This window comes from Glarea lozoyensis (genome assembly GCF_000409485.1).
Source record: "Glarea lozoyensis ATCC 20868 chromosome Unknown GLAREA6, whole genome shotgun sequence".
NCBI lineage: Eukaryota > Fungi > Ascomycota > Leotiomycetes > Helotiales > Helotiaceae > Glarea > Glarea lozoyensis.
In genome coordinates this window covers 2,016,122-2,039,745 of record NW_007361001.1, presented here as the reverse complement: position 1 = coordinate 2,039,745, position 23,624 = coordinate 2,016,122, and the positions used below count along the sequence as shown (strand labels likewise).

General features: G+C 46.5%; 7 protein-coding genes across 7 annotated transcripts; 5 read left to right on the top strand and 2 right to left on the bottom strand.

Annotated features, from left to right (window-relative positions):
* Positions 1-183: 183 nt before the first annotated feature.
* Positions 184-1,092, top strand: GLAREA_02988 (Metalloproteases (zincins), catalytic; the record flags this gene model as incomplete). Its single annotated transcript, XM_008088073.1, has 1 exon — positions 184-1,092. One exon carries the CDS (start codon positions 184-186, stop codon positions 1,090-1,092), a length of 909 nt encoding a protein of 302 aa, XP_008086264.1.
* Positions 1,093-5,747: 4,655 nt separating this feature from the next.
* On the bottom strand, positions 5,748-8,699 carry GLAREA_02987 (uncharacterized protein; the record flags this gene model as incomplete). Its single annotated transcript, XM_008088072.1, has 1 exon — positions 5,748-8,699. The coding sequence occupies one exon, from the start codon at positions 8,697-8,699 to the stop codon at positions 5,748-5,750; it is 2,952 nt and encodes a 983-aa protein (XP_008086263.1).
* A 1,100-nt stretch (positions 8,700-9,799) lies between these two features.
* On the top strand, positions 9,800-11,544 carry GLAREA_02986 ((Trans)glycosidase; the record flags this gene model as incomplete). Its single annotated transcript, XM_008088071.1, has 5 exons — positions 9,800-9,812; positions 9,865-10,176; positions 10,229-10,899; positions 10,953-11,464; positions 11,514-11,544. 5 exons carry the CDS (start codon positions 9,800-9,802, stop codon positions 11,542-11,544), a joined length of 1,539 nt encoding a protein of 512 aa, XP_008086262.1.
* Positions 11,545-12,607: 1,063 nt separating this feature from the next.
* GLAREA_02985 (Zn2/Cys6 DNA-binding protein) lies at positions 12,608-15,920 on the top strand (the record flags this gene model as incomplete). Its single annotated transcript, XM_008088070.1, has 6 exons — positions 12,608-12,705; positions 12,764-12,808; positions 12,874-13,286; positions 13,336-13,482; positions 13,531-14,540; positions 14,601-15,920. The coding sequence occupies 6 exons, from the start codon at positions 12,608-12,610 to the stop codon at positions 15,918-15,920; spliced, it is 3,033 nt and encodes a 1,010-aa protein (XP_008086261.1).
* A 699-nt stretch (positions 15,921-16,619) lies between these two features.
* GLAREA_02984 (alpha/beta-Hydrolase) lies at positions 16,620-17,736 on the top strand (the record flags this gene model as incomplete). The annotated part of the gene is made up of 2 exons (XM_008088069.1): positions 16,620-17,511; positions 17,621-17,736. 2 exons carry the CDS (start codon positions 16,620-16,622, stop codon positions 17,734-17,736), a joined length of 1,008 nt encoding a protein of 335 aa, XP_008086260.1.
* A 2,552-nt stretch (positions 17,737-20,288) lies between these two features.
* GLAREA_02983 (uncharacterized protein) lies at positions 20,289-21,148 on the top strand (the record flags this gene model as incomplete). The annotated part of the gene is made up of 2 exons (XM_008088068.1): positions 20,289-20,919; positions 20,973-21,148. The coding sequence occupies 2 exons, from the start codon at positions 20,289-20,291 to the stop codon at positions 21,146-21,148; spliced, it is 807 nt and encodes a 268-aa protein (XP_008086259.1).
* An 844-nt stretch (positions 21,149-21,992) lies between these two features.
* Positions 21,993-23,079, bottom strand: GLAREA_02982 (AraD-like aldolase/epimerase; the record flags this gene model as incomplete). Its single annotated transcript, XM_008088067.1, has 3 exons — positions 21,993-22,456; positions 22,584-22,947; positions 23,053-23,079. 3 exons carry the CDS (start codon positions 23,077-23,079, stop codon positions 21,993-21,995), a joined length of 855 nt encoding a protein of 284 aa, XP_008086258.1.
* Positions 23,080-23,624: the final 545 nt, after the last annotated feature.

The following is a 23,624-nucleotide window of genomic DNA, read 5'->3' as shown; positions in this document are numbered from 1 at the left end:
TTATCTACTTACAGTCTCATTATTTATGTCTTATAAAGTTATGCTTTAAGTATCGGCAAGTTATAATTTGATATAAAACCTAAACATTATGTTCATCTACATATCAATTTCATGGTTCTCCTACCCACAAGTTCCTACCAACAATAACAATCATCAGCGATCAACTGTCGTCCACCCGGCAGAATGTCTCCACTGGCATTACTGGTAGCTGTTTGGCTCAGTCTTGCCGCTGCACTAAACATTTCACACCCTCATACGGTTGTAGAGCGGCAAATGAAACAGTTTATTTTCGTTGACTACAACGAAGCCTTCCCGAATATGAAAATCGATGTCAGTTGCGATGATACGAAGAAAAAGATACTAAAAACAGCTTGGAAAGAGTCGAAGTTACTCGCAAAGGCACAGACAAAGCATGTTAAAGGCTATGACTACGACTTAGTACATAGAACGTGGTTAGGCGAAGATTGGAACAGAACATTAGACTTTGGTTTACCCAACGCAATAGACATCAACAACCGAACACGATCTATCAGCAAAGCGTTTAAGAGAATAAAACTGCTTTACGCCGGTGTTATGAAAAGCAACACGGAAATCTTGTGGTGGTGCCAGGATCCAGATGATCGTTGTGAGCCAGACTCGAGAGGGTTAGCCACTATAGCGGAGACATGGCTAGACAAAAAAAAAGGTTCAACGGATTCGAAGCATCACACAGTGTGGTGTGAGGAGTTCTTAAAAAGAGAGACACTAGGAGAACAGGTTGCTCGATACGATCAGAACAAGCCGGAGCAGCATGTCATAGACAATTTTGAGGAGAATACCGCGGTAACAATGTTCCACGAGACCTTTCACTTCCCTTACCTAGTAAGCTGGCCACGTATTAAAGACTATACAGATGATTCTGATTCGGCTTACCAAATGGCCGAAGTTCTGGGCACAACCAAGGCTTACAGAAATGCGCACTCGTATGCTATGGACGGACTGGCCATTTATATCCAGCAGAAATTCCAGCTTGATAGTCCGCCTGCTCCGAGATGGGTGATAGAGGGAACGAAGCCACCGGCATGGAAACTAATTGATCAGCGCGTACCTTGACAAGAACGTTTGGAGCTCAGACATCGCCAAGAATGGAATGGAACGAAATCAAGTCAGATAGAGTATTTAAAAAAAAAGATTGAGAACAACATACGCGGGTATGGTGCATAAATAGTCACCGAATTTCTATTGCGAGCTCGATGATATCAATAAAATGCCACAGGATATAATTCTTCAATTTTTATTTTGCGCGAAAGCTCATTGCTAGTGGTATCCAACCCAAGTCCTTGTACAACAAAAGCTAGACAAAACATTATGAGGATAGAAAAGACAGGAATTGCCCATACCCCAACGAATATTGTTCGGTTTTCACTTCTCCAGGAAGTCATCAATAATCGAAATCACTAGCGAGCTCAGAATCCCAACGTCAACCTAAAAAGAACATAATCATCAGAAGTAACCTGAGCTTCGATATAAATAACTTCTTCAAAGAAAAATCCATGGATGAAAAAGAAAAGGACTATGAGAAACAAGCGCGTGAAACATTTCTCTAAGGAAGGATAATCATAAACCTGAGTCTTCATGGTGTTAAGACACTTGTCAGCTTCGGTGTGAAATCCATAGATTCCTTGAGTCCTCTAGGCATCTTCAACTGAGGACTCTAAGCCGCATTGATTGAAGAAGGAGAGTTGTCTTTCCCGCTTGATATTGGTGGATGGCGATCATAAATTCTCTTGTTGAGATGTGTTATCTCATCAACTCGTCGTCGTACAAGGCAGGTATTGCAGTTGGTAGAAACCAACTTCGACATATATCTTCATCGACTGAAAATTATAGGCTCTCGTTCAATCAAATCAAAAGATAATCGATTTAGATGTGGTAGCATTCCAAAGCTCGGTGTCCCATAATGCGTCTAGATGACAAAAGTCATGCTGCTGTCATCTAGACAAGAAGAGCTACTATTTTTTATTCTTGTTAGGACGGCTCATAAGGCAGTATAGTCTGAATCATCCGGATCTTTCCTATCTAGGCAAATTACGGTGCATTCCTTCAAAAAGCGGTTGCTTCTGGTGAAGAAAAGCTGCTTCAGCTGGTGACGACCAAAATACCGAGTAGAACAGCATACGATGTTGTTTATGCCTTAATCTTGACATTTCCAACTTATGTTGGTGAGATATTGCGGTCTGAGTCTTTGTATGAATTGCCCTTGGGGTGTGGAGTCATTGTTATGAAGCCAATAGAAGTCCGAATCTTAATACTAGAGACTTGGCATGTGCGTCAAATAACCATTTGTAATTGGCTATTCCAGACAAAAGGGCGTACAGCGTGAAATACTCCTTGATCACAGAAGTTGGTTGGATGAAGATCCGGCTAGCTCTCTGGTAGTTGCTGTATGGTATATTGAGGCGTGTTTGAAAAGCACCTTGTGGCCGCAGGTTGGGTCCGATTGTATCACGGCCGCAGAATGGGTCCAGCTGTGTTGTTTTGTGAAGAACGCGCAATGAAGTCAGGACTGCAAAGTGAGTTTCTTCAAACTTCACCGGAATACGTTGATGCAAATAAGTGTGTACGAGCCAAATAAAGAAAAGTCGCATCTCAGCTGATTGATTGGCAGGATGTTGTTAAGCCCATCGTTTTCAGCTGCGGCGTGGCAAAATGATTACCGATCCAGTGACCTTGTGTCGACGCACCAGAGCCCCTTGTCGAAAAAGTAATTGGGGAATTTGCTATCTTCAGAAATAAGCCGCATCTGAATGCCTGATAAGCGAGGGCACCTCGTTCGTGGTTCATCTCTATCTTGACGATGTTATTCGCGCGATGTTGGCTGTGGGCAGTGTTGAGTAGCTGGGCTTGCCGACTCATCAGAGATGCGGAGAGCTACGAGCTTGGTTAGTACCGGTAAAGGAAAGAAACTCTTTGACCAGTCCAAGTCTTGAATTTCGGCCTGATACGGGATGCAACAGAGTTGGCGCTGGACAACTGAATATTCAATGACGGACACTGGTCGAGGATGAAGCACAGTGCGCGGATTAAGCGTTGTGACTTTTAGCTCCCAAGATAGCCTTACGGAAACAACTTCTGGAGAGCCTCAGAATTTGCATATTTTGTTTCGCGGCCGCTGACTCGGTCTCGTAGATGCACGTCATTTAGGTGAAGTAAATCAAGCAGACAGCACCTGACTGGGTCAGCGAATACACATTACTGGGGAGCATCCTCATACTGCTCGGCTTATGAATTCCTCGTAGAACTCAAAGACCGTACCTGCTTAACCAGTCTAGCTGAGCGAAGACTCATACCGGGTTAACAGAACTTGCCAAAAGGACTGAGGCTAATTAATTTGGACTGTTACCTAATTCATTGGAGCTCATCGGTAACAGTTGAGGTTAGAAAGGTTACTTTAATAGTAGGCAATCCGTCAGGAATAATTAGGTGATATAATAATGAATCAATTGTGATATTACACAACAACGTGTGTTCCTCGTGGCCAAGTTTCAACAGGTACTGGGAAACGACATAACTGTTGACAAACACGCACAAGCCATAAGCTAAATGCAAATAAAGTTTCCACAGGTCTCTGATTGGATGTTTAATATGCCGGGTACTAGAGACAAATCTCGGCACCAGTAAAGAGGATCTAGGATGGTAAAATGGAGCTGAGGCACTCAACGAGCTAGTCAAGACGAAGAGAGTCACAACACGGATCAGGCTTCAAGTGGCACATGCTTTCCAGTAATGAATTTCGGTATACGACACTGTAGCTCTATTGGATCATCGTTACGAATAAGGCCAAAACGACTACTCCTACACTCGTAGGTAATGAAGCTCAACTACACCACATTCTGGATATATAAGAGTCCATGAAGCTGCTCAAGGTATTCTGTTCATCAACCATCTCATACACATCTCTTCACAACAATATTCACCGAACAACACTTATATCTTCTATCTCAAAAACAAAATCATCTCGACTTTCCAAAGAAATCAAAATCAACAACAACGACCAACCACCCCCTTCAACCACGCATCATGTCTATCATATCCCACTCATCACTTTTGGCTTCTGCTCAAAAGGCACCACCAAAGCCAGAGCCTCAACCAGATGACCCTGTAAGTGTTGGACTTCTTACAACAGAGTAACTCACTAACAAGCCTAGTACTATGGCAAATAAGTCAACGCGCAGAAGATAACTATGGATTTGCATTCAACATGGCGCATTGATGGGCATTTTGAGCGATAGAGCATTGGGGGGCGCGAGTATTGGGTTGGAAATTTTGGAATGTTTTACTTTGACTTTGGGATTGAATTTTCTTTGCATATTTGGCGATGGATACTAGGAGCATCATACATGGAAGAGCAATCTGGCATTTGCGAGGAATTGATAGCGTTTACTTGTTACCAGAACAATCAAAGAAGAGCAGTGCTCGTGTTTGATAGATTTGGCTCTCAGCAAAATGCTCGTTGGAGTGAAATATCAACAGTGAGGACATATTGGCCACCGCATCCCACAAGCATAATTTTCAGGATTGGGAGGTGGTATTATCCAAATCCTCCTAAACCCAATGAAAATTTCCAAAAGGATCTGAAAAACATGTCCAAAATAGAGCTACACCATACTGGTGTGCCGGGTATGTAGGCATCTAAACTCCGGTCTATTGAAACAGGAAAGGAGAGCTCTTGACAGGGCATCACACCTTTCTCTATTTCTAGCAATCATATCCGCGGTAGATCTTTGACCAATCGAAGTAACTACATTCAATGTTTTAAACTTTGCACCGGCCGCGCCCAGTTGAACGGCACGCTGGTCTAGTCATCGACCCTCCCCCTGGCGGTCGTACTCAGCGAGACCTTCTCACAACTCGGGGTTCATTGCAAAAAGGGTAAAGTTCAAGACCATATGAGTGCCTGGCAGATGCATATGGCTCTTAACTCCGGCAATGACTTGGGTATGGATGATCAACTAGCTGGGAATGATATGAAGTAGAGGTGTCGCTGAGAGAAAGTGGTAAACCGCTTCTGGGGTTGCAGCCCCAGGCAGTATACGTCCGTCCGGTGGATCGTCATCGGCCGCAGCAACAAGACTAATGATCGCGGGAAATGAAGAAATCTTGACGGATGACATGATGCATACGAATATGATAGTACAGAGAGGATTTCTGGACGTTTGTGCGAAAAGTTATGAGGAATCGACCACGCACTTGCGCGAAATGAAATGTCGATGAAGAGATGTCGAGGACAACCTTAGAAAGGTTGAAAGGGGAAAGGGGCCCATGCAGGGACTAGTCCACTTAAGCGGAGCCACGCTAAAAACACGTGGTATTTCAAGGTTCTTTGTACGACGTCCATCATAAGGCTGGATCATCTCAACCATCGACGGTTACCTGCACTCTACCTAGTCTCAGATCATTGTCGTTGTCTCGTCTCAAAGTGAAAGGAAGTTTGACATTTGACAGGAAGATCAGGGATCTAATTAGGGAAGTGTCTCTGTAAGATGTGCTCAATTCTCATTAGATCTTGTATCACGTTACTATATACGCTACTAACACCGGGTATTGACAAGCAACAGAATATTCCGGACGTTTATGAAGAACCCAAATATCAGAATGCATACATATCGCTGTAATCAGAACGCTGCGCTTGATGCTTCAAACTCGCTAAATCGCATTATAGGGAATCAGATGTTGTCTTCGTTTGTCTCCAAGGCCTGGACCAGTAATCACGCTGTATCAACAATCTCTTCGTCCTCGCCTTCACCCTCTTCATCGAGATCCTCTTCGTTAGTATCAGGTAGACCTAAGTCTTCCAAAGACGTCACAGTCCCCGATGTATCGCTTGCTGTAGGGTGGAGGTTATTCTCGATCTCCACAGCTTCCGTAGGATTCTCGGCATCCTCTTCCTCTATCTCCACGTCCATTTCCTCGTTATCTCCTTCGAATTTGCCTTCGACCACTGTTTTCGGTTCTGATTCCATCTTGGGAACAGCCGCTTGTGGGGGGTCGGCGATGTGGTCTTCGGTGGGCTCGGGTTCAGAATCTGACTCATCATTGCCGCTCTCCGCAACCTCGTCAGCCGGGCTCCGGGTATGTTTTGGGTTCTCATCTGGTGCCTTAGAATTGTTGTGTAGCGAATCATCGCCCATTCCGGTAGTCTCTGTTGAAACAGGATCTGCTTTCATTTCCGGACCGCTGCTTTCGGCCGTCTGCACCTTCTCTATCACTGATCCACGTGGCTTGGCTTTGGATTTAGCTGATGTTTTTCTTATTTGCTTAGAAGTTCGGAGTGGCTTTTGCTGTTTCATAGGAGATGGCATCGTCGTTCCAACAATCGAAGAGGCAACAGGTAATGTCTCCGAAATAACGTTTGCCACCTCGACGACAGCGTCTGCGTGAACACCAGATGTAACGTCGTCTGAGAATCCCGCTCCAGGTGCCGATGAACTTGAGGTCGGGACAGTGGCCGAAGGAGTACTTCCAGGTCGTAAAGCTAGCACGAAGACCAAGATGCTGAGTACGATGATCATGATATTTTTTCGATCCCTCATTGCTACCTTGAATGCAGCTAGAAGGAGCTCCGATAGAGAATCCTCATTGATACTGGCCCGTGAGCGTTTCCTAGCTGGCGAAGGAGAACGTTGAGGTACAGCATTCTGACGCTCGTGGAGCTCTCTCATTTGCTCTTCCTCCAAGAGCAGTTCTCTCATCTCATTTTCATAGTCTGCCACACTCTTCTCTGGTTCGGTAGGAATCTCTTCCGTAGGCTTCTCTTCCAGAGATTCAAGGATTTCCCCTGGTGTATCGATGTGTGCGTTCGTGTCTGCATCTATTTCGTGAGAGAGCTGTTCGCTGTGATGTGCGGATTCTCCCTCTTCACAGGTTGGCTGATGGCTTTCTTGAGGCACTTCATCCTCAAACCCATCGTCATGATCTTCGACTATCATTTTGGGCTTCAGGGTAGCTAATCTTTCGAGTTCTGTATGCTGATAGGGCTCTACCCATGGGCCAATTTCTACGTCAACTCTCTCCATCTCTTTCCAAGCTGCTGCCCATGCACCGGCGTGCATTAAGCCATTACTTGCGAAAATCTTGACTCTAAATCTTTTCCCCTCTGGCTCGCCACTCATATCCAATCTAACCTCCCTCCGGCAGATATCGCACCATTTGCGTCGGGAAATGTTTTCATTCCAAAAATCACCACCTTCATCATCCGATGAGGGTGCCTCTGAATCGCTTGGACCCATGTAGTGACCACATTTTAATATGAAAGCTCGGGGGCGAACTGGGAGCTCCAATGCTTCTAATAGACGTTCCTCGAGAATTTCGAATGAGTCTTGTGGGTGAGGAAGTAAAATTCCACGTTCTAATACCGTATCACCTAGCTTGTCCTGCAAAAGCCTCCAATTCTCTTTAACATAATGTAAGTCGTCCGGGAGCTCAGGCTCTTGCATGACATGTGAATAGAGCCACTGAAGCGGTAACACTGTAACGTGGAGTAGGACCAGAGGTTGTTCTTTTTTAGGCTTGAAACGTGTAGGTGTTCTGGTTCTGGAGGTATGGGATGTTGGAGTACCGCTGCGGGACACCGTCGGAAGGTGTCTTTTAATTGATCGAGGGGAATTGTAAATGGATGGCGTTGGCGAAGACATCTGCATAGCACGTACTGAAGACGGCGTTCGAAAGGGAGGACGACTCAGTACTTTGCTAGGTGTTTGTTGCACGGCATCTGGCATGGGATGCATGTAGGAGCCTGAGCTTGGTATTCGAGAAATCGCATCAGATTCACGGCGAGTGTTTGCTTCTTCTCCTACAGATGGCGAGGTGAGTACTCGAGCACCTTCTTTCTCCTCTGCATTCCGAAGTGCCTCGTAAGAGTTCAAACTACTTCGAGCGCTGCGGCTAGAGTTGTGACTGAATACATCGTCATCGATATCGCCGTCGTGATGTGAACTAGAGTCACCACCATTATCATGCTCTGAAATTGGCGCTAATTCTTCAACCTCCACGGTTTCTTTGGTTATTTGTCCATTCTCTTTTGGAGTTGGTGATCTAAGCTCTGGCCCTATTCCCGGAGTCGAGGCTGCATCATCGTCTTCAATGCTTTGTATGAGTTTCTCTGCAGACGCAGCATCATCATGTTCCGAACCATTTTCAACTTGAGAGTGCTCTTCGTTGTCCGACCCGTAATGCACTTCAGACATGCTGATATCCTGGTTCAACTCGGAGACCTCCTCATTTCCAGAATCCGATATCATCTCGGAGGCATCCATCTCTTGACCGTGCTCTTCCTCGCTCTCGGAAGCATATGTTACTTCTGTCCCATCAATGGCGTTTCTTCCTTCGTGAGATACACCTTCAGACCCGTAACTTATATCCGTTCCCTCATATGTCATTTCCGTGCCTTCAGGCTCGTAGCTTTCATCCGTTTCTGCGCTCAGCACTGAATCTTCGTTACCATGGTAATTATCGTTCTCAATGCTAGCCACCACAGCTCGAGCTGCAGCTTGTATCTGAGCCTCGATTCTGTCAATCTGGCGTTCTCGTGCTTCGTGCTCCGCCTCAGCTTCCGTGTTGTCATCCGCGTCAACAACAGGCTCTGCCTCAGTTCCTGTAATATCTGACCAGGAATCATGCCGCACAATCGTGGTATTAGACGCGTTTCTTTCTGGAGACATTTCGAGATCGGTGGAGCTACTTAAGCAACTCGGGTCGACATGTATTTTGAATGGAGCTTTCCTCTGCGTGGGCATTTCTGCTAAATAATGGCGAAAGTCAATATGATGGCGTGGGTTCATGCAGCAACCCGTCGAGTCTTCGATTGGCTCGATAGGAACAAGTTGCACGATTATTGGAGCGACGCTATTGGTAGTGGTAATGCTGTACGCGTCACTCGAGACTCGATAGCTTTCGATTCGGCGAGTCGTTGCAGGTCTTTCCTGAAAGTCCGACTTTGTGGTGCCAGCGGTGTAAACAACGCTATTTTTCCAAGTTGCCACAACAACGACAAACCCACCCACCTCTAACCTCGTGAAGTGCACTGAGTTCAACGATCACTTGCACCAATCCATGAATATCTCCAAAACACCCACGGTAGGCACAATGAATCTTTTCTGCGGTCTCAAAGACAACCTGCTGGTCACCTGTCCGTCGCTCTTCACCTCGAGCTTATCAGAGAGCATCCAGGTCGGGACTTATTTTTCACTTGGAGGCTGATACGGTAGGCGACACCATGGGTTTCCCCTTCACACCAGTCGACAGTACCTGTGAATCCAAAATTCATAGAGAGAAGACCATGTTGACACTGGGAGAATTGTTGGTTCACGCCACTCGCCGACAGCAGCTTGGGTAGGAATGGACTCCTCTCATCCAGGAATATGTGCAACTTCTTGTTTGTTATTCGCATACAACGTTCCTGCAATGCACGTTTTTCTTGGTTGTTGTCTTATCTTCTCAACTCTCTGTCGAATGCTCGGATATTCTTGAATTATTCCAGCCGGCTACGTCACGGCGGCTTACCTCGCTACAATTTCAGGGGTCCAGACCCCTAATTTGATCCAGACCAAGGTCGGTTCACTTCACTATTTTTCTGTGGTGGGGGAAACTTGGTGATAGTGGGGTCGTTTATCGCAGCCCATCCACTCTCTCAAGATATAAGGCTCCTGAGTCTCGCAATTTAGCTTTCTCTGCGATCCCCCACCGCGCAGAACGTCTCTTGCAATTATCAATCAGCTACACTCCAAGATCCCCTTCGTTCGAGACGAGCAACATTGCAAAAATGGCCGACACGAGTAAGCAGGCTCCATTTAAGAGGAGTTAGCAGAATTGACTTGTGTACAAAAGAAGAACCCACCCCCGAGAACATGACGATGATGCAAGCCTTCGAGTGGTATGTGCCGGACGACCACAAGCATTGGAAGCGTCTTGCGGATAATGTTGCTCAGTTGAAAGCTATCGGAGTGGATAACATTTGGTTACCACCAGGATGCAAAGCTTCTTCTCCCTCCGGGAACGGCTACGACGTCTATGATCTCTACGATCTCGGCGAGTTTGACCAGAAAGGAGGGAAGGGCACGAAGTGGGGAACGAAGGAAGAGCTTCTGACGCTCAACGAGAACGCCAAACAGTGCGGAATGGGGCTTTATTGGGATGCTGGTAAGTCATCATAATCTATATGTGGAAACTCCCACTCACTTACAACGTATAGTCTTGAATCATAAAGCAGCAGCAGATAGGAAGGAGAAATGCCAAGCGCAAGAGGTTGACCAGGAGGATCGGAATAAAACCATTTCTGACCCATACGAAATCGATGCATGGCTGGGATTCGACTTTCCGGGACGGGCTGGCAAATACTCCAAGCAGAAGTATCATTGGTATCACTTCTCGGGAACGGATTATAATGCAGATAATAACAAGACTGCCATTTACAAGATCCTTGGCGACAAAACGAAAGGCTGGGCCGATGGCGATGAGGTGGACAGCGAGAAAGGGAACTACGACTATCTTATGTTTGCAGATCTCGATTACGATCACCAAGAGGTCAAAGACGATGTGATCAACTGGGGGCGCTGGATCAGCAAGGAGCTTACCTTGAAGGGTATCAGATTCGATGCAGTAAAGCACTTCAGCGAAGAGTTCCTCCGGGATTTCATTGTTGCCATGGATGAAGAGTATGGCAAGGGTTGGTTTTTTGTTGGGGAGTTTTGGAAAGACAGTTTGGATGATATGACTCGATATCTAGATAGGATGGGAAAGAAGTTCAGTCTGTTTGATGCCCCTCTGGTCTACAACTTCAGTCAATTGAGTAAGACTGAGAACGGAGATTTGAGGAATGTCTTTAGCGACACACTAGTCAAGACTATGCCCGTCAATGCAGTGGTGAGTTTGGAGCTTCCCTCTCTGGGAAATTTAAAAGCTAATCACTTTAGTAGACCCTAGTAATGAATCACGACACGCAACCATACCAAGCACTCGAAGCCCCAGTTGAGGGCTTCTTCAAACCACTTGCATATGCACTTATTCTCCTTCGCTTCGACGGTTATCCTTGTCTGTTTTATGGAGATTTATACGGGATCAAAGGAGAGCATCCATTTCCTCCAGCATGTGGTGGTGCTCTTCCAGACATCGCCCTTGCTCGTAAGCTTTACGCATATGGAGTTCAACAGGACTACTTCGACTACGCTACCTGTATTGGGTGGGTCAGATATGGTACCTGGGACAGACGATTTGGGTGCGCCGTGGTGTTGTCTAATGCAGGCCCTGGGACGAAGAGGATGCATGTGGGTGAAATGCATGCCGGAGAAGTTTGGACTGATGTTTTGGGATGGGAGCAGGGAGAAGTCGTGATTGGGGACGACGGGTGTGGTGAGTTCCGTTGCTCAGGAACCTCGGTCAGCATCTGGGTGAACAAGGACGCCGAGGGAAGAGAAAGATTTGGAAAATTGTGAGTTGGCCCAGTCTAACCCGACAAACGAATGAGTTTTGCTGACCAGTAGTAGTGACTCGGACATATACAAGTCATGAATATGTGTAGGAGGTGGAAATGCATTGTGCGACAGCTCTCGGCCAGCTTCATCAATTGAGAAGAAATACCAGTCAACATCCCGCTTAACCAAGGACTCCCTAGCTCCGTTGAAGCAAAGTTCAGGAACAGTGGGGAGCCGATTCAAATTAGGTCGGTGACTAAGGATAAACTGCTCGACTGTCACTACTTGTACCGACGTGTCTTCATACGACAAAGCTTGGATGGAATACATAATCTGTACCTCAGGTACATTTGTAACCACAGTGATCATCATCTTCCAGGTTCCTAGGAAACTTTTATCTAACACTACCGCCGGTATTGTGCTCTGGTTTGTTTTTAATTTCTCTCCACTAGCATCGTGACTGTGTACATTCAACAGCGCGTGTGATAGTGCTCGTTTTCCGTATCAATGCATTATGTACTTGGGTATTTTCCCGTCAAAAGATCCTCGGCAATCTATGCGAGCGATGAAATGTGGGGTACTGTCTTCTCAAGGTACCTACCTTATTAGGTTCCTTCGTACCTTTCCTGTGACAACATCTAAAGCGACGGTACAAATCCAACTTTGATCTATGATTATCTTGCTCATCATGGTTGCCTAGATGCAGCAAAAGCAACGGCGCTGCCATTGTTAAACGGCTCGTAACTCCCGAAAGTAGCTATTGGAATCTAACACCTGCGGGGGTTCCGGCACCAAAACACATCAATCCAAGCTCCTCGAGCCAAGCCAGTCGCTACTCCGCATCCCAAGTGTCCACAAAGTATTATCCGTCCTACTCTCTTGCATCTTTGGTAGCAAATAATCGCGTCCAGGCCAGGAAACCCCAACCTTACCAAGTTCTCGTTCTGCCCTACACAGAGCTCAGCGCAGATCTTCTCAGCACCTCTAAACTTGCATCACCGCCGAACAACAACGTCGATTTTTCCACAAAGCAAGTGCAACTTCATGTCTCCCAATGTGAGGTGTGCAATTGCCCGAGACGGAGATTGGGCGGCATAACCTCTGAGACTCGATGAAGGGAGTGTGTGGATGTATTCGCAAACTCGCGACCACGACACATAATGGCGACTTCAGTTGCTGCACCTCCACCCCTCAAGCAAATAAGATTCGTCAATAACGAAGGAGAGCCTCCTCCAAAGCGCAGGAGGATTAATTCAGCGTGAGTCGAAGCCATTGCCCAGAATCTTGGTTCAGATCTCAGATCTACGGATTTCCAGTTCTGGCGGAGCCGGGAAATCTGCTGCGCGACCGCATGCAGCCCTGTACCGAGAGGTTTCCTTCAGCCATTCACGTATACTCACTAACGCAAAGACGTTGAAAAACATAGTTGTCGAACATGTAGAAAAAGAAAAACCCGTTGCGATGGCAAGAAGCCACTGTGTTCCACTTGTGCTGAAAATGGGCACGAGTGCTTAGGCTATGCCGAGATAGCTGAGGGAAATACTAACAAGAGAGAGCGCAACAATCGAAGTGTACAAAACGAAGACCCAGAGCACGGGCGCGAGGAACATGACAGAAGTTTAGCTCCTGTTTCGCAGCCGGTAAATAAGGATCGCAGGGTGCTGGTCAGTCCAAAACATCACCGGAATGATTCAAAAGCATCTTCCATTCCGGAGAATCGCACAGCATTACCAAGTAACAGCTCGACCACAACGGAACCAGGGCAGGGAGCGGTCGTGAACTTTGGGAACGACTATAGAGAATCTGCTGTTTTTTCCGATGACGGATGTAGTCCAATAAGTACGTTGGCAGCAACTTTGATTCAGACCTGGCCGCTAACACTCGACAGACAGCTCACCACCGCTTGAATACGAGAGTCGCCGTGTTCCATTCTTTAGGTACTTTGGACCAACCGCTATTGTTCCTGGATTTAAACAAATGGTTGTTTCTGTTCGGGAACACCATAGAAGCACAGGTGCTGGTTCTGCCGTAGCGAGTAAGTTGTTTTAGATCCCCAGAAGCTGTAATGGCTAACGAAACAAAGTGTCACCGAGTGGTTCATTTGGATATGTAGGAAGAAATGGCTCAAACAAGGGCGAATCTGCGTTCAATGTTGGCACAGAAGCTAGAATTGCTACAGATATGCCCATGTATGACCCGGACGACCCTTCGCCTGTACATCGAATGATCATCCACTTGGTGGAAACGTTTTTTGCACATCTCGGTTGCAATTATCCCTTTCTGCAACAACAACATTTTACTAAGCAGGTTGAAGAAAAAGCGGTCGAATCGATTCTCGTTGATGCAGTGTGTGCGCTCTCAGCTCGCTTCTCAGATCATCCACTTCTTGTTGGTGCTCACAATTTAAGTTTTCCAAAATGTGCTTACGGTACCGTCTTTGCTCAGCGCGCAAAATCTGCCCTTGTAGATCATTTTCCTCGACCATCCGTTGCGGCTACCCAAGCATGCTTGTTGTTAGCATATGAAGGATTCGGTGCGAACCAAGATAGCGCCTTGTGGATGTACCTTGGGTGTGCGATTCGGTTCGCGGTTGATTTGGGTCTGCAAAAGCTTGATGGAGTTAGGCATCAGGATAACGTGAACCACAGACTGAGTGTTGATGGTGTGGCTCTTTCAGATCATCAAGGAAGCATGACTGCTCAACAGAAGCAGGCTGTGGAGCAAGAGCGCATTGATACAATATGGGCGGTTTTCATGCTGGATAGGGTCATATCTTCAGGTACTGGACGACCCGTAACTCTGAAGGATGAAGACTTTGAGCTTTCATTTCCGACAATCACACCGGATATCAAAAGTGGCTGGCCAAATCCTTTTCCCGCTCTTATACAGATCATTCACTTGTATGGTCGAGTATCTGATTTGCTCAACAACATAAAAGACGTTGAAGATGTAACACCGAAGAAAGTCGAGGGACTAGCTGGTATGGAGAAAGACTTAACCCAACTGTATCAAAAGCTTGATCCACGTTTAACTTTTAATGCCGCAAATTTTCAGCACTACGTCAAATCTGGAGAAGGGACAAATTTCATTCTAGTAAGTGCACCACTTCCAAATTCGAAAATTCAATGTACGACATAGCTCACTACTAACCAGGTTCACTTTTGGTTTCATTCTGTAATTATGCTTTTGCATCAACCACAATTGATGCATTCTTTCGAGGGTCAAATTCTACAGCTATTTTCCAACAGCCGCGAACTCAGCATGTCGTCTGCTAAGACTATTGCCGACATTCTGGCATTTGCGGAACTCATTGATCCCAAAAGCTTTATTGGTAATCCGTTCACCAGTCAACCTATGTACATAGCGGCCTGTGCATTTCTCATGGAATCTGCTGTTCATACTTCACAGCCTCCGTCTCGAGAAATAAGTCCTCCGGGAAATAGAAATTCTGAGCAAGACAAACCGAAGACCAGCAGAGTGAAAGATTCTCAAAAACACTCATTATTGGCCGTCGCTGCCAATACTAATTATCAACGGTGCTACAAAGCTTTACAATCACTTGAAAGATATTGGGCAGGCACTCGATATATTCTTGTCGCTCTTGATCAAAAAGCGAAAGGAATTTGGGATCCAGAAACTTACACAGAGCAGGAGTACGAGTCAACCAAAACCAAGTATGATATAATCCCAGATTGGGGGAAGAAGTTAACCTTGGCTGGAACGTCTTCAAACCGTCTGGGGGAACTCTTTTCGCCAAAAACAGATCATGTACCTGAGTCGCCGACGGTCGACAGCTCAAATGCTATAGGATGGTCTATAACTGGCACTACGAACTCATCAAGCTCTAATCTGACTCTCATGTATCAGAACACAGGCAGTGATCAGACGCGTCAAAATCGAGCTTCGTCACAGCGACCAGCTGCGGGAACTATGAGATACGACCCTATTCGAAGTAGTTTACCCGAAACTGCGGCGTCGACCTCTACTACGGCGCATCCATCAAATTATCAGTATGATTCGAGACTTCAGCCACGTCAGTCCACAACAATGCCACCACCTTTGACGTCGTACTCAAGCTCTGCATCTGACGCAGCAACAAAATCTGACGCCGAGATGCTTCTGGGACTACAAAATTCGCCCTTTGCCCAAATCACAAACTCTTACCATCCTTTTGATGCCTCGCACAATCTCACATCGCAAGGACCTCGACAGGAAGGTCCTGTATCGTATGAATTTACAGGAACTGGCATGATTTCTAGTCCTAACTATATGAGTCTAGGTGGAGTGGGTGATATGATGATGGAGAGCCAAGATATCGACATGAGTACGATGAGTAACGATATGGTACCATGGCTTGAATATCTGCCGCAGGACGTTTTGAATTTCTTTGATAATGGGACTGGCGGTACTTTGACTGGTGGGGAACAGTCGGGTGTTAATACCGATCTGAACGGTATGCCATCAAGCAGCTGATAGTCTTCGGATAACAGTTTAGTATTGTATTGTGCCTCCACATGGTATTTTGGTTGTTCACATGGAGATGAGCTTGGGTATCCACATTTCTGGCATAGAGATATAGTCATTTTCAGGCGAAGGTACTCAAAAAATCTTTTGACAGGAGACCTAGGGGTGTGTTAAAAGGAATAGAGTTGTTAGTGTACGTGTGTAGCGGGCTTCGTGTATATACCACGCTATGTAACTTGTATCTCTGTTATTAAACAGATTTAGGATATCAATTCGGAATTGACAGATGATAATGATTTAATCGACGAAACAACTGGATTCCATTCTACACTTATTATGCTTGGCAAAATTCTAGGCTAAAATTCGACACCAACATGGGCTCCACTTTGAACGAGTCGCCCGTGCGAAGCGTGTGAAACTCAACCGAGTCAACAACAGCTCTCACGATCAGATTCCCGTAAAGTAGCAGTGGCTTTTCCAGTGGCTTACAGCTACGAATCAGACGATCCATAGATGTAAGTAGAATACCCTGAGATACGTTAGCCTCGCCGTTATGTTCGATCGCACAAGCGAATTTGAAGGCTCCAAGTGCCACCAGATTCACATTCGAAGCACGTGAATATAACAGATCAACTCTCACCACAAATCATCGATCACAAAATTCATACCACTCATATCTAAACATCTAGCTAACGCTCCCCCAGAACCATGGACAACACCAACACCAAAGACCCAGTCTACCTAGACACCTTCCCCCTCACCACCCGCATCGGCCTCTTCCTCCGCGTCCACGCCCTCAAACTCCTCACCAGCACCATCTTCCTCTTCCTCAACCTCCCCGGCGTCAGAGACCCTAAAATCCAACCCACCTACACCAAGAAATACGCCTCTCGCCCAACCCTCGAAACACGCGTCTACATTCCACGCTCCTACAAAAGCGGAGATGCCCTCCTCCCGCTCTACCTCAGCATCCACGGCGGCGGCTTCGCCCTCATGGCCCCAAAAGCAGACGACAAATTCTGCTCCGAGTTCGCGAACAAGTACGGCGTCTTGGTCGTAAACCTCGATTATCCCAAGAGTCCTGCGTCTAAATTCCCCGCACCCAGCGAGGCGTTGGTAGATCTCGTGCACGCCGTCCTAACCGACACCTCCCTCCCCTTCGACCCCAAGAAAGTCGCCATCGGCGGTTTCAGCGCCGGCGGCAATCTCTCACTCTCAGTCGCCCAGTTCCCCAGTTTGAAAGGCAAGATCGGAGGCGTGGTCGCTTACTATCCACCCGTCAATTTCAGCGTGCCGGTCGAAGTGAGTATGGCGTCCCGACCTAGCCACGCACCCCCGGATATCCTGTACGCGAATGCGAATACGTTTAACTGGGCGTATATTGCTAAGGATCAGGATCTGAAGGATCCGTTGCTCAGTCCTGCGTTTGCGAAGAAGGAGAATCTGCCGAGTAAGGTGTATCTTATTGGTTGTGAGTTTGATATGTTGTGTCGGAGTGCGGAGATTATGGCGGAGAATTTGGCGAAGGTTGGGGGGAGCAAGGAGAGGAGAGGGGATGAGATTTGTTGGGAGAGGAATGGTGTTAAGTGGGAGAAGATTGGTGGGGGAGGAGCATTGTGAGTTTCTATTTTCTTTTTATTCTTGGTTGGCAAACAGTGATGGAACTCGATGTATGACCTGTCTAGAATCTTTACTAACGTTATGTCTAGCATTTGATACCGTGCCAAAGGTTGACCCCGTAGTCCGCGCCCGCCGTGAAAAGAGACGAATTGAAATGCATCAGAGTGTTGCGGAGTGGTTGTTTCGAGAGGTGTACAGCAACTAGGTGTCTAATTACTTTAGGTTACATCCTGTCAAGACCCGTGCTAGGATAGTGATCAGCAGGTAGAAGAGGAACTAGTAATGACTCTTTTGGCACGTTCTTCCATTTTCTAAGGCTCTTACGTAGCAATGACTCCGTGCGAATCAGAGATGCGGTGGTGAGACGATGGGATTGTGAATCAGGGCAAATGAAGAGACAGTCAAATACTATTGCGTAGCGATACTAACCACCACCACACGCTTCTCCGCATTAACATCAGCATCAACCTACGTATTCTAGCACTCTTCACCCCAATCCGGCTGCCCAATACGACCCTTACCATCTCATCGCAACGTCAACACGGTTTCCCGCCCCGATATGGATGCAGAATCGTGGTCAGCACCACTACCATTGCTTACCTAGGATTGTGAGGAGAGGCTAGAAGAGTTCTAGATGATGATTGTTTCGGCAGCAACTTTCATCTCCTGGCACTCTCACCTAGAAGTTACCCTATCTCAAAGAGGAGATGCGGTCGTGACAACGGGATTGTAAGATAAAGACAAATGAAGGGACAGTCAAATATGATGTTTAGCTCATGGCCTTGACATGTTACCAGGGGCTATACAAATTTCTTTGAACACTCTGGATACTTGGTTGGCGGAAATCCCAACACAGAAACATGATTTCTGATTCTAAATAAACAGAGTTAAAGCACGAATATCAGGCGACATTCTAATGAGAAAATGCGTATTATTGTTCCAGGTAATATGGCCGATCTATTTCGCGAAGGTTCTCTAGGTAATTAATCCAGCCTTAAAGACATGGTGGAATATTGTTTGCCGTATAAATTGTCTCAATAAATCTCCTTTAAGATCTAGTTAAGATCAGAAGATCTTACAGACTTACATACTTACAGACTTTGCTGTAATTTTCAAGCTAAACCGAGCAAGACATCGGTCAAGAGCGTATTTGGCCTTATTCTGTCAGTGGAAAGAACAAATTACTCCGTCAGCAGACTCTCGTATCACCCCCTTAGATTCTCACACTCCTCCATCTACCTTCCGGTCGGGCAGGCCAGACCCTCCACCTCCACCTCCACCAAATTTCCACCTTGAAAAGCCCAGATCTACCGTACATCCACGCCACCAAAACATCCACAAAGCACTCCCAGAAGATCGACAAAACATCATCCCCAGATTTCCATACAAACACGTCAACGAACCCATCACCGACTCCAAATATTCTCTCCATCCAGTTAGCTCTTTTCCATCGAGTCCTCAAACAGATCTTAAAACCGAGTCTAGAAACATTTCTCAGATCCCTTTACTTTTTTTCTCCGACCTAGTATGGTATCTTTCCACTGCCCTGGTCTAGCTTAGTACTGTAAACGTCAGGTTTACGGGTAACCTCGGTTGAAGTTGTAGGGTCCTAGCGTGAAAGCGCGGATTTCTCAAACGACGGAGACGGCGATGATGGGGTTGTTGGTTTATGAGTCGCGTATCTGGAGTGGTCGGTTTGTAGGTGGTGAGTTTACGGGAATTTGGTATTCCGAGCTGGATTGGGTATATTTTGGTGTTTTGTTTCTTGTCGTGGGAAGATTCCGTAATGCATTCGTGGGGTTGATGGATTCGTGAGTTTGTGTGATTAAAAGGCGGGGTCAAAAGTCGACTGTTCTCGCAGAAATCAAAGTGAAATCCGAAATTGAAATCCCAAGAACCATCCATCAAATCTTCCAAGAAGGACCATTCTCATCCGTAATCCCACCAAGTCTCTTGGGACTCCATAGCAAAATCTTGGTACAAAACCTCAGATATCTCTAAATCCACCAAGCTTCTGTCAGACTCAGATCAAGACTTTTACCACAGCTGTAAAATGTTCCCAAGCTTTCCAAGAAACGTTGTCCATTCCCATTGACACCAACTCTCAGACTCGCACGCTCAGATGTCCGTCGCGCTAAAGAGAATCTTCTACGCGCCAAGCCTTATGGTAGACGCCAAGAACATTGGCAAAGTCTCATGCAGCCAGAAACGCGGACGTCTGAAACGATCGCAAAGACCCGGGGTGGTCGCTTAGACGTCCCCAAGAAGTCTTGATTCACAGGTACAGAGGCTTGTGTTTGCTTAGCATTTGTGGTGGAGAAGAGAGAGATTGTTGGATTGCTAATTGCACAGTGCGAGGTATCAGCAGCTTTCTTCGTGTGTTCGTCAAAGACCGCGTGGCTTGCGATAAAACATTGGTTCTGTCTGAAATCGTTTGTGCTGCGAATGGCACTGTCGAATGTGATATCCACTCGAAGGTCTGGATTGAGGTTCTGGGGTTGGGGCTTGTTGATGTCTGTGCGATGGTTGTTGGTGATGGGTGGTACGTCTTGGCTGTAAATCACACATCGGTCTTATATCTTCTATCATGCACTTCGTTTTCTTGTCTCTTCTTCTCTTCTCTGTAGCTGTGCTCCAATTCTTCATCGCTTTCCCTATTCTCGAATCATCTTTTTTGACGGAAGGCTTGACGCTTGACCGCATTTTTTATTCAATCTTTAATATTTAGTTCTTTCATTCGAATCACTCAAACTCAAGATGCTTTCTCAATCAGTTATCATTGCCCTCTTGGCCGCGTATGGTGTCGCTATTCCCCTCAACATCAACCTTGGAGCCTATTCGCCTGCCTTGGTAGTCGGTGATGGTGAAATATCATTCGGAGGCAAGGCCGACGTAGCGAACTTGATGAACGCTCTAGAGGGAGCAGCAGTCAGTGGAGCCGCAGCCAACGGACAAGCACAAGCAGCTCCAGCCCCAGCAATCGTGCCAGCAGCAACACCCTCGGCATCACCAATCACGGGAGGATCATCGGCAGCAGCTGTCGTTCAGCCAGCTGAGGAACAACAATCAGCTCAAATTGCGTCTCTGCAGGGTATGGGCAAGGAAATCGCACCACGTGTGGTTACTATGGAGGCGGACAAGGAGGTTCTGAAGAGAGATTTGTCTGGATTCAATGCCGCCTTGAAGTTTGCCACTGATGCTTTGACCAAGAGCCCAGAGGTTCAGCTTGGAACTCCAGCTGCTGGTGTGGGAATTATTGTCAAGCCAGGATCAGTGGGTGCTAAGCCAGCCGCCGCGGCAGGAGAGAAAAAGAAGAGACAAGAGGCCGCTCCTAAGTTGAAGACCACCGTCACTACCATGTTTGTTCGAGGTGGACCAAGACCAGCAGGTAAGACTGCCACGAACACTGATCGCAATTCGTTTGCTGACACAATATTTCAGGCTCAGTAGCAAGAAGTCCCGCAGAGGATGCCATCGCCAATCTTGCCAAGCGTGAACCAAGTCCTGCTTTTGACGGTCTCAGCTTGAACATGGCCGAAGGACAAGTTGCTGAACTCACGTTCATTGAGACAAGAGCAGTGGATGGTGACGAAGACGAAGAAGATGATGAGGAATGAAGAGCTTCCCGTTGAAGGTTACGAGTGAAAATGAACGAAAAGATTTTGTATTTGTTGAAATAGGGATTGTGAATTAGTATTTTTCTGAGCATGGCGTTACCGGATGGGTGGTTCCTATTATTGAGACTTTTTGGCTTTTTGGCCTTTATAACAGACAGAGATTATTAGACGATCTCGAATAAATTTGTTCTTTTCCAATGGTGCTGATTCTAGATAGTCGTTGTGTTTTCTTCTGTCGAGTTCCAGGTGTGGTCTAAAACCTACAACACCCTACTTAGCATTAAAAAAGTATCGGACGAGACAAGCAAACGAAGCTTCGAAATGCCAAGATGTCATGCACCCCTTCTTGCCGCACGATTTGTCGCCAATTCGTAAAGTGTTTGGGAGGTGGATACCCTCAAGCGAGACTCACGATCGCTTTCTTGCACCCGAAAGAAAACAGATACGAAGGTGACTCGGAGATAGAGTTGCAGAAGTCCTGGGCTACCTGAGTATCGCAAAACTTTCCGTGCGGACGAAGATTGATGGTAACTCAAGTGCATTTCCGACGCTCAATGCGGCTGTTGAATAACAGACCATCGACAGCTCACCCGAAAGGAGGATAGAGGACGTCTACTCAAATAGATTGAAAGTTGTTTTGGTTATGCTAGATATAACAGCATCCCGGTAAAACAAGTCATCACCTCGTATCGTTATTCAAGTTGAATAGTTCACTGGCTGGAGTGCAGAATGGCGTCGCTGAACCCGTTCGTCGGTGAGATTAGACTTGTTGGGGAGTTCAGAGAGAACTCGGTGGCAATTAATTAACCAGCGGGCTCTGCCATGTAGTAAATAGGCTAGACTATCAAGGAGCTGAAGTCTTGGATTCTAGTTCGTCGTTCCGGTATAGAGGACAAACCTCGACTTCCCTTTCCCAAAGTCCCCATGGCCGGTCCATTGTAGCATCATTCATTTTTTGACACCCACGCGCCTGTTTCTCGGTCAAGTAGACAGGCTCGCTCCTCGATGCGCCCTGGCTTGCTCTTGCTGAGCTGATCATCATAGCCTTTGTTTGAACATCGGCGTTGACGCATGTGTACACAGCTCGATATACGGACTGCTTGATGCTAGATCCGACTGCTGTGAAGCCATGGTTGGTCATGAGTACTACATTGTGATCGCAAGACCAAGATCCTCGCTTGGAAAAGTGGTTTGCAAGGTCGAAGCCATACTGATCATTGCTAATAAGCATATCTTGTTGGACTTCTTTCTCATATGAGGACATTTTCTCATAAGACGTGGCGATGTTGTAGACTGGAACTTTGGTACCTGGGAAATGTTAGTTGCGCATCGTTATATAAGTGATAGCACGATCGATGTATATGACCAAAGTGAGACACCGTGTAACAAAAAGATGAAGAACTGAAAGATAATGATAGAGATCAACAGAACCCACCTAGGAATCCAGCTATATGAAAAGTCGGTTTCATTTCAACATTTCCAGCAACGTAAGGCAGTACTGCCTCAGCATGACTGTGGATAACACAATTGACTTCAGGGAATCGCTTGTAGATTTCGCTATGGATGAATCGTTCTAAGAATCCACTGCCAGCACTGTGATCGACGGGAGAACTGTCAGACACGCGATATTCTATCAGGTCTGTTGCAGAGGAAACCAAAGCTGGAGCTCTGTTCCCAGACAGTATATATACTTCTGCGTCGTCGGGACTTCTGACCGAAACATGGCCGTAAGCATCCACCACCTTGTGGTAATGGAGTATGTGATTGGCTGTAATAAGCTGTCGAACGGCTGTCCGATACTGTTCGCAGTACTGATTAATAACTGCTTATGGTAGTCCTTCGGAAGCTCATATAAGAAACATGGTCTCGAACTAGGTATATTGCCTATTAGATGGAGAACTTACGGCTTCACTTTGTTGTTTTTCCGTCATGGCCGCCGTTTGTTGCTAGAATGATCGCCTTGTGGTGTGGCGATGTAGTCGTATTATGTGATGCAACGATGATCCTTGTGATCTAGAAGATATTATTAGAGACTGTTCTATGAGGGCCCTTGAAAGGATTGTTATTTGTGTCTGCAGTTGGACTTGAGTTATGTAGGATGACGGTAGGATTGCGGAGAATTCCCAGGACACACTCCGAATCGGAGTGCGGAGCCGAGTGCGGAGCCGAGTGTGGAGAATATGGGCAAGCTCCTGATCTCCTCATCTCCCGAGGTCGTTCTCCCAACCATGAACCAACGGCTCATTCCGAACAATTCTTTTTCCAGACCATGCTTCACACAGCCATGGTGCAGCATATGTAGATACACCTTTGTATCACGGCTGCACATACTTTCCTGATCGAGCAGGTGCCTATTTTGTGTGGAGGCCGCACCTTTGAAATGTCGTCCATACAAGCTTCCACGCTGGACATCTTACGCTGGGATTCACAGTCTAATCAGCCATTTCATTGGGTTGTGCTGTCAAATCGGACATCG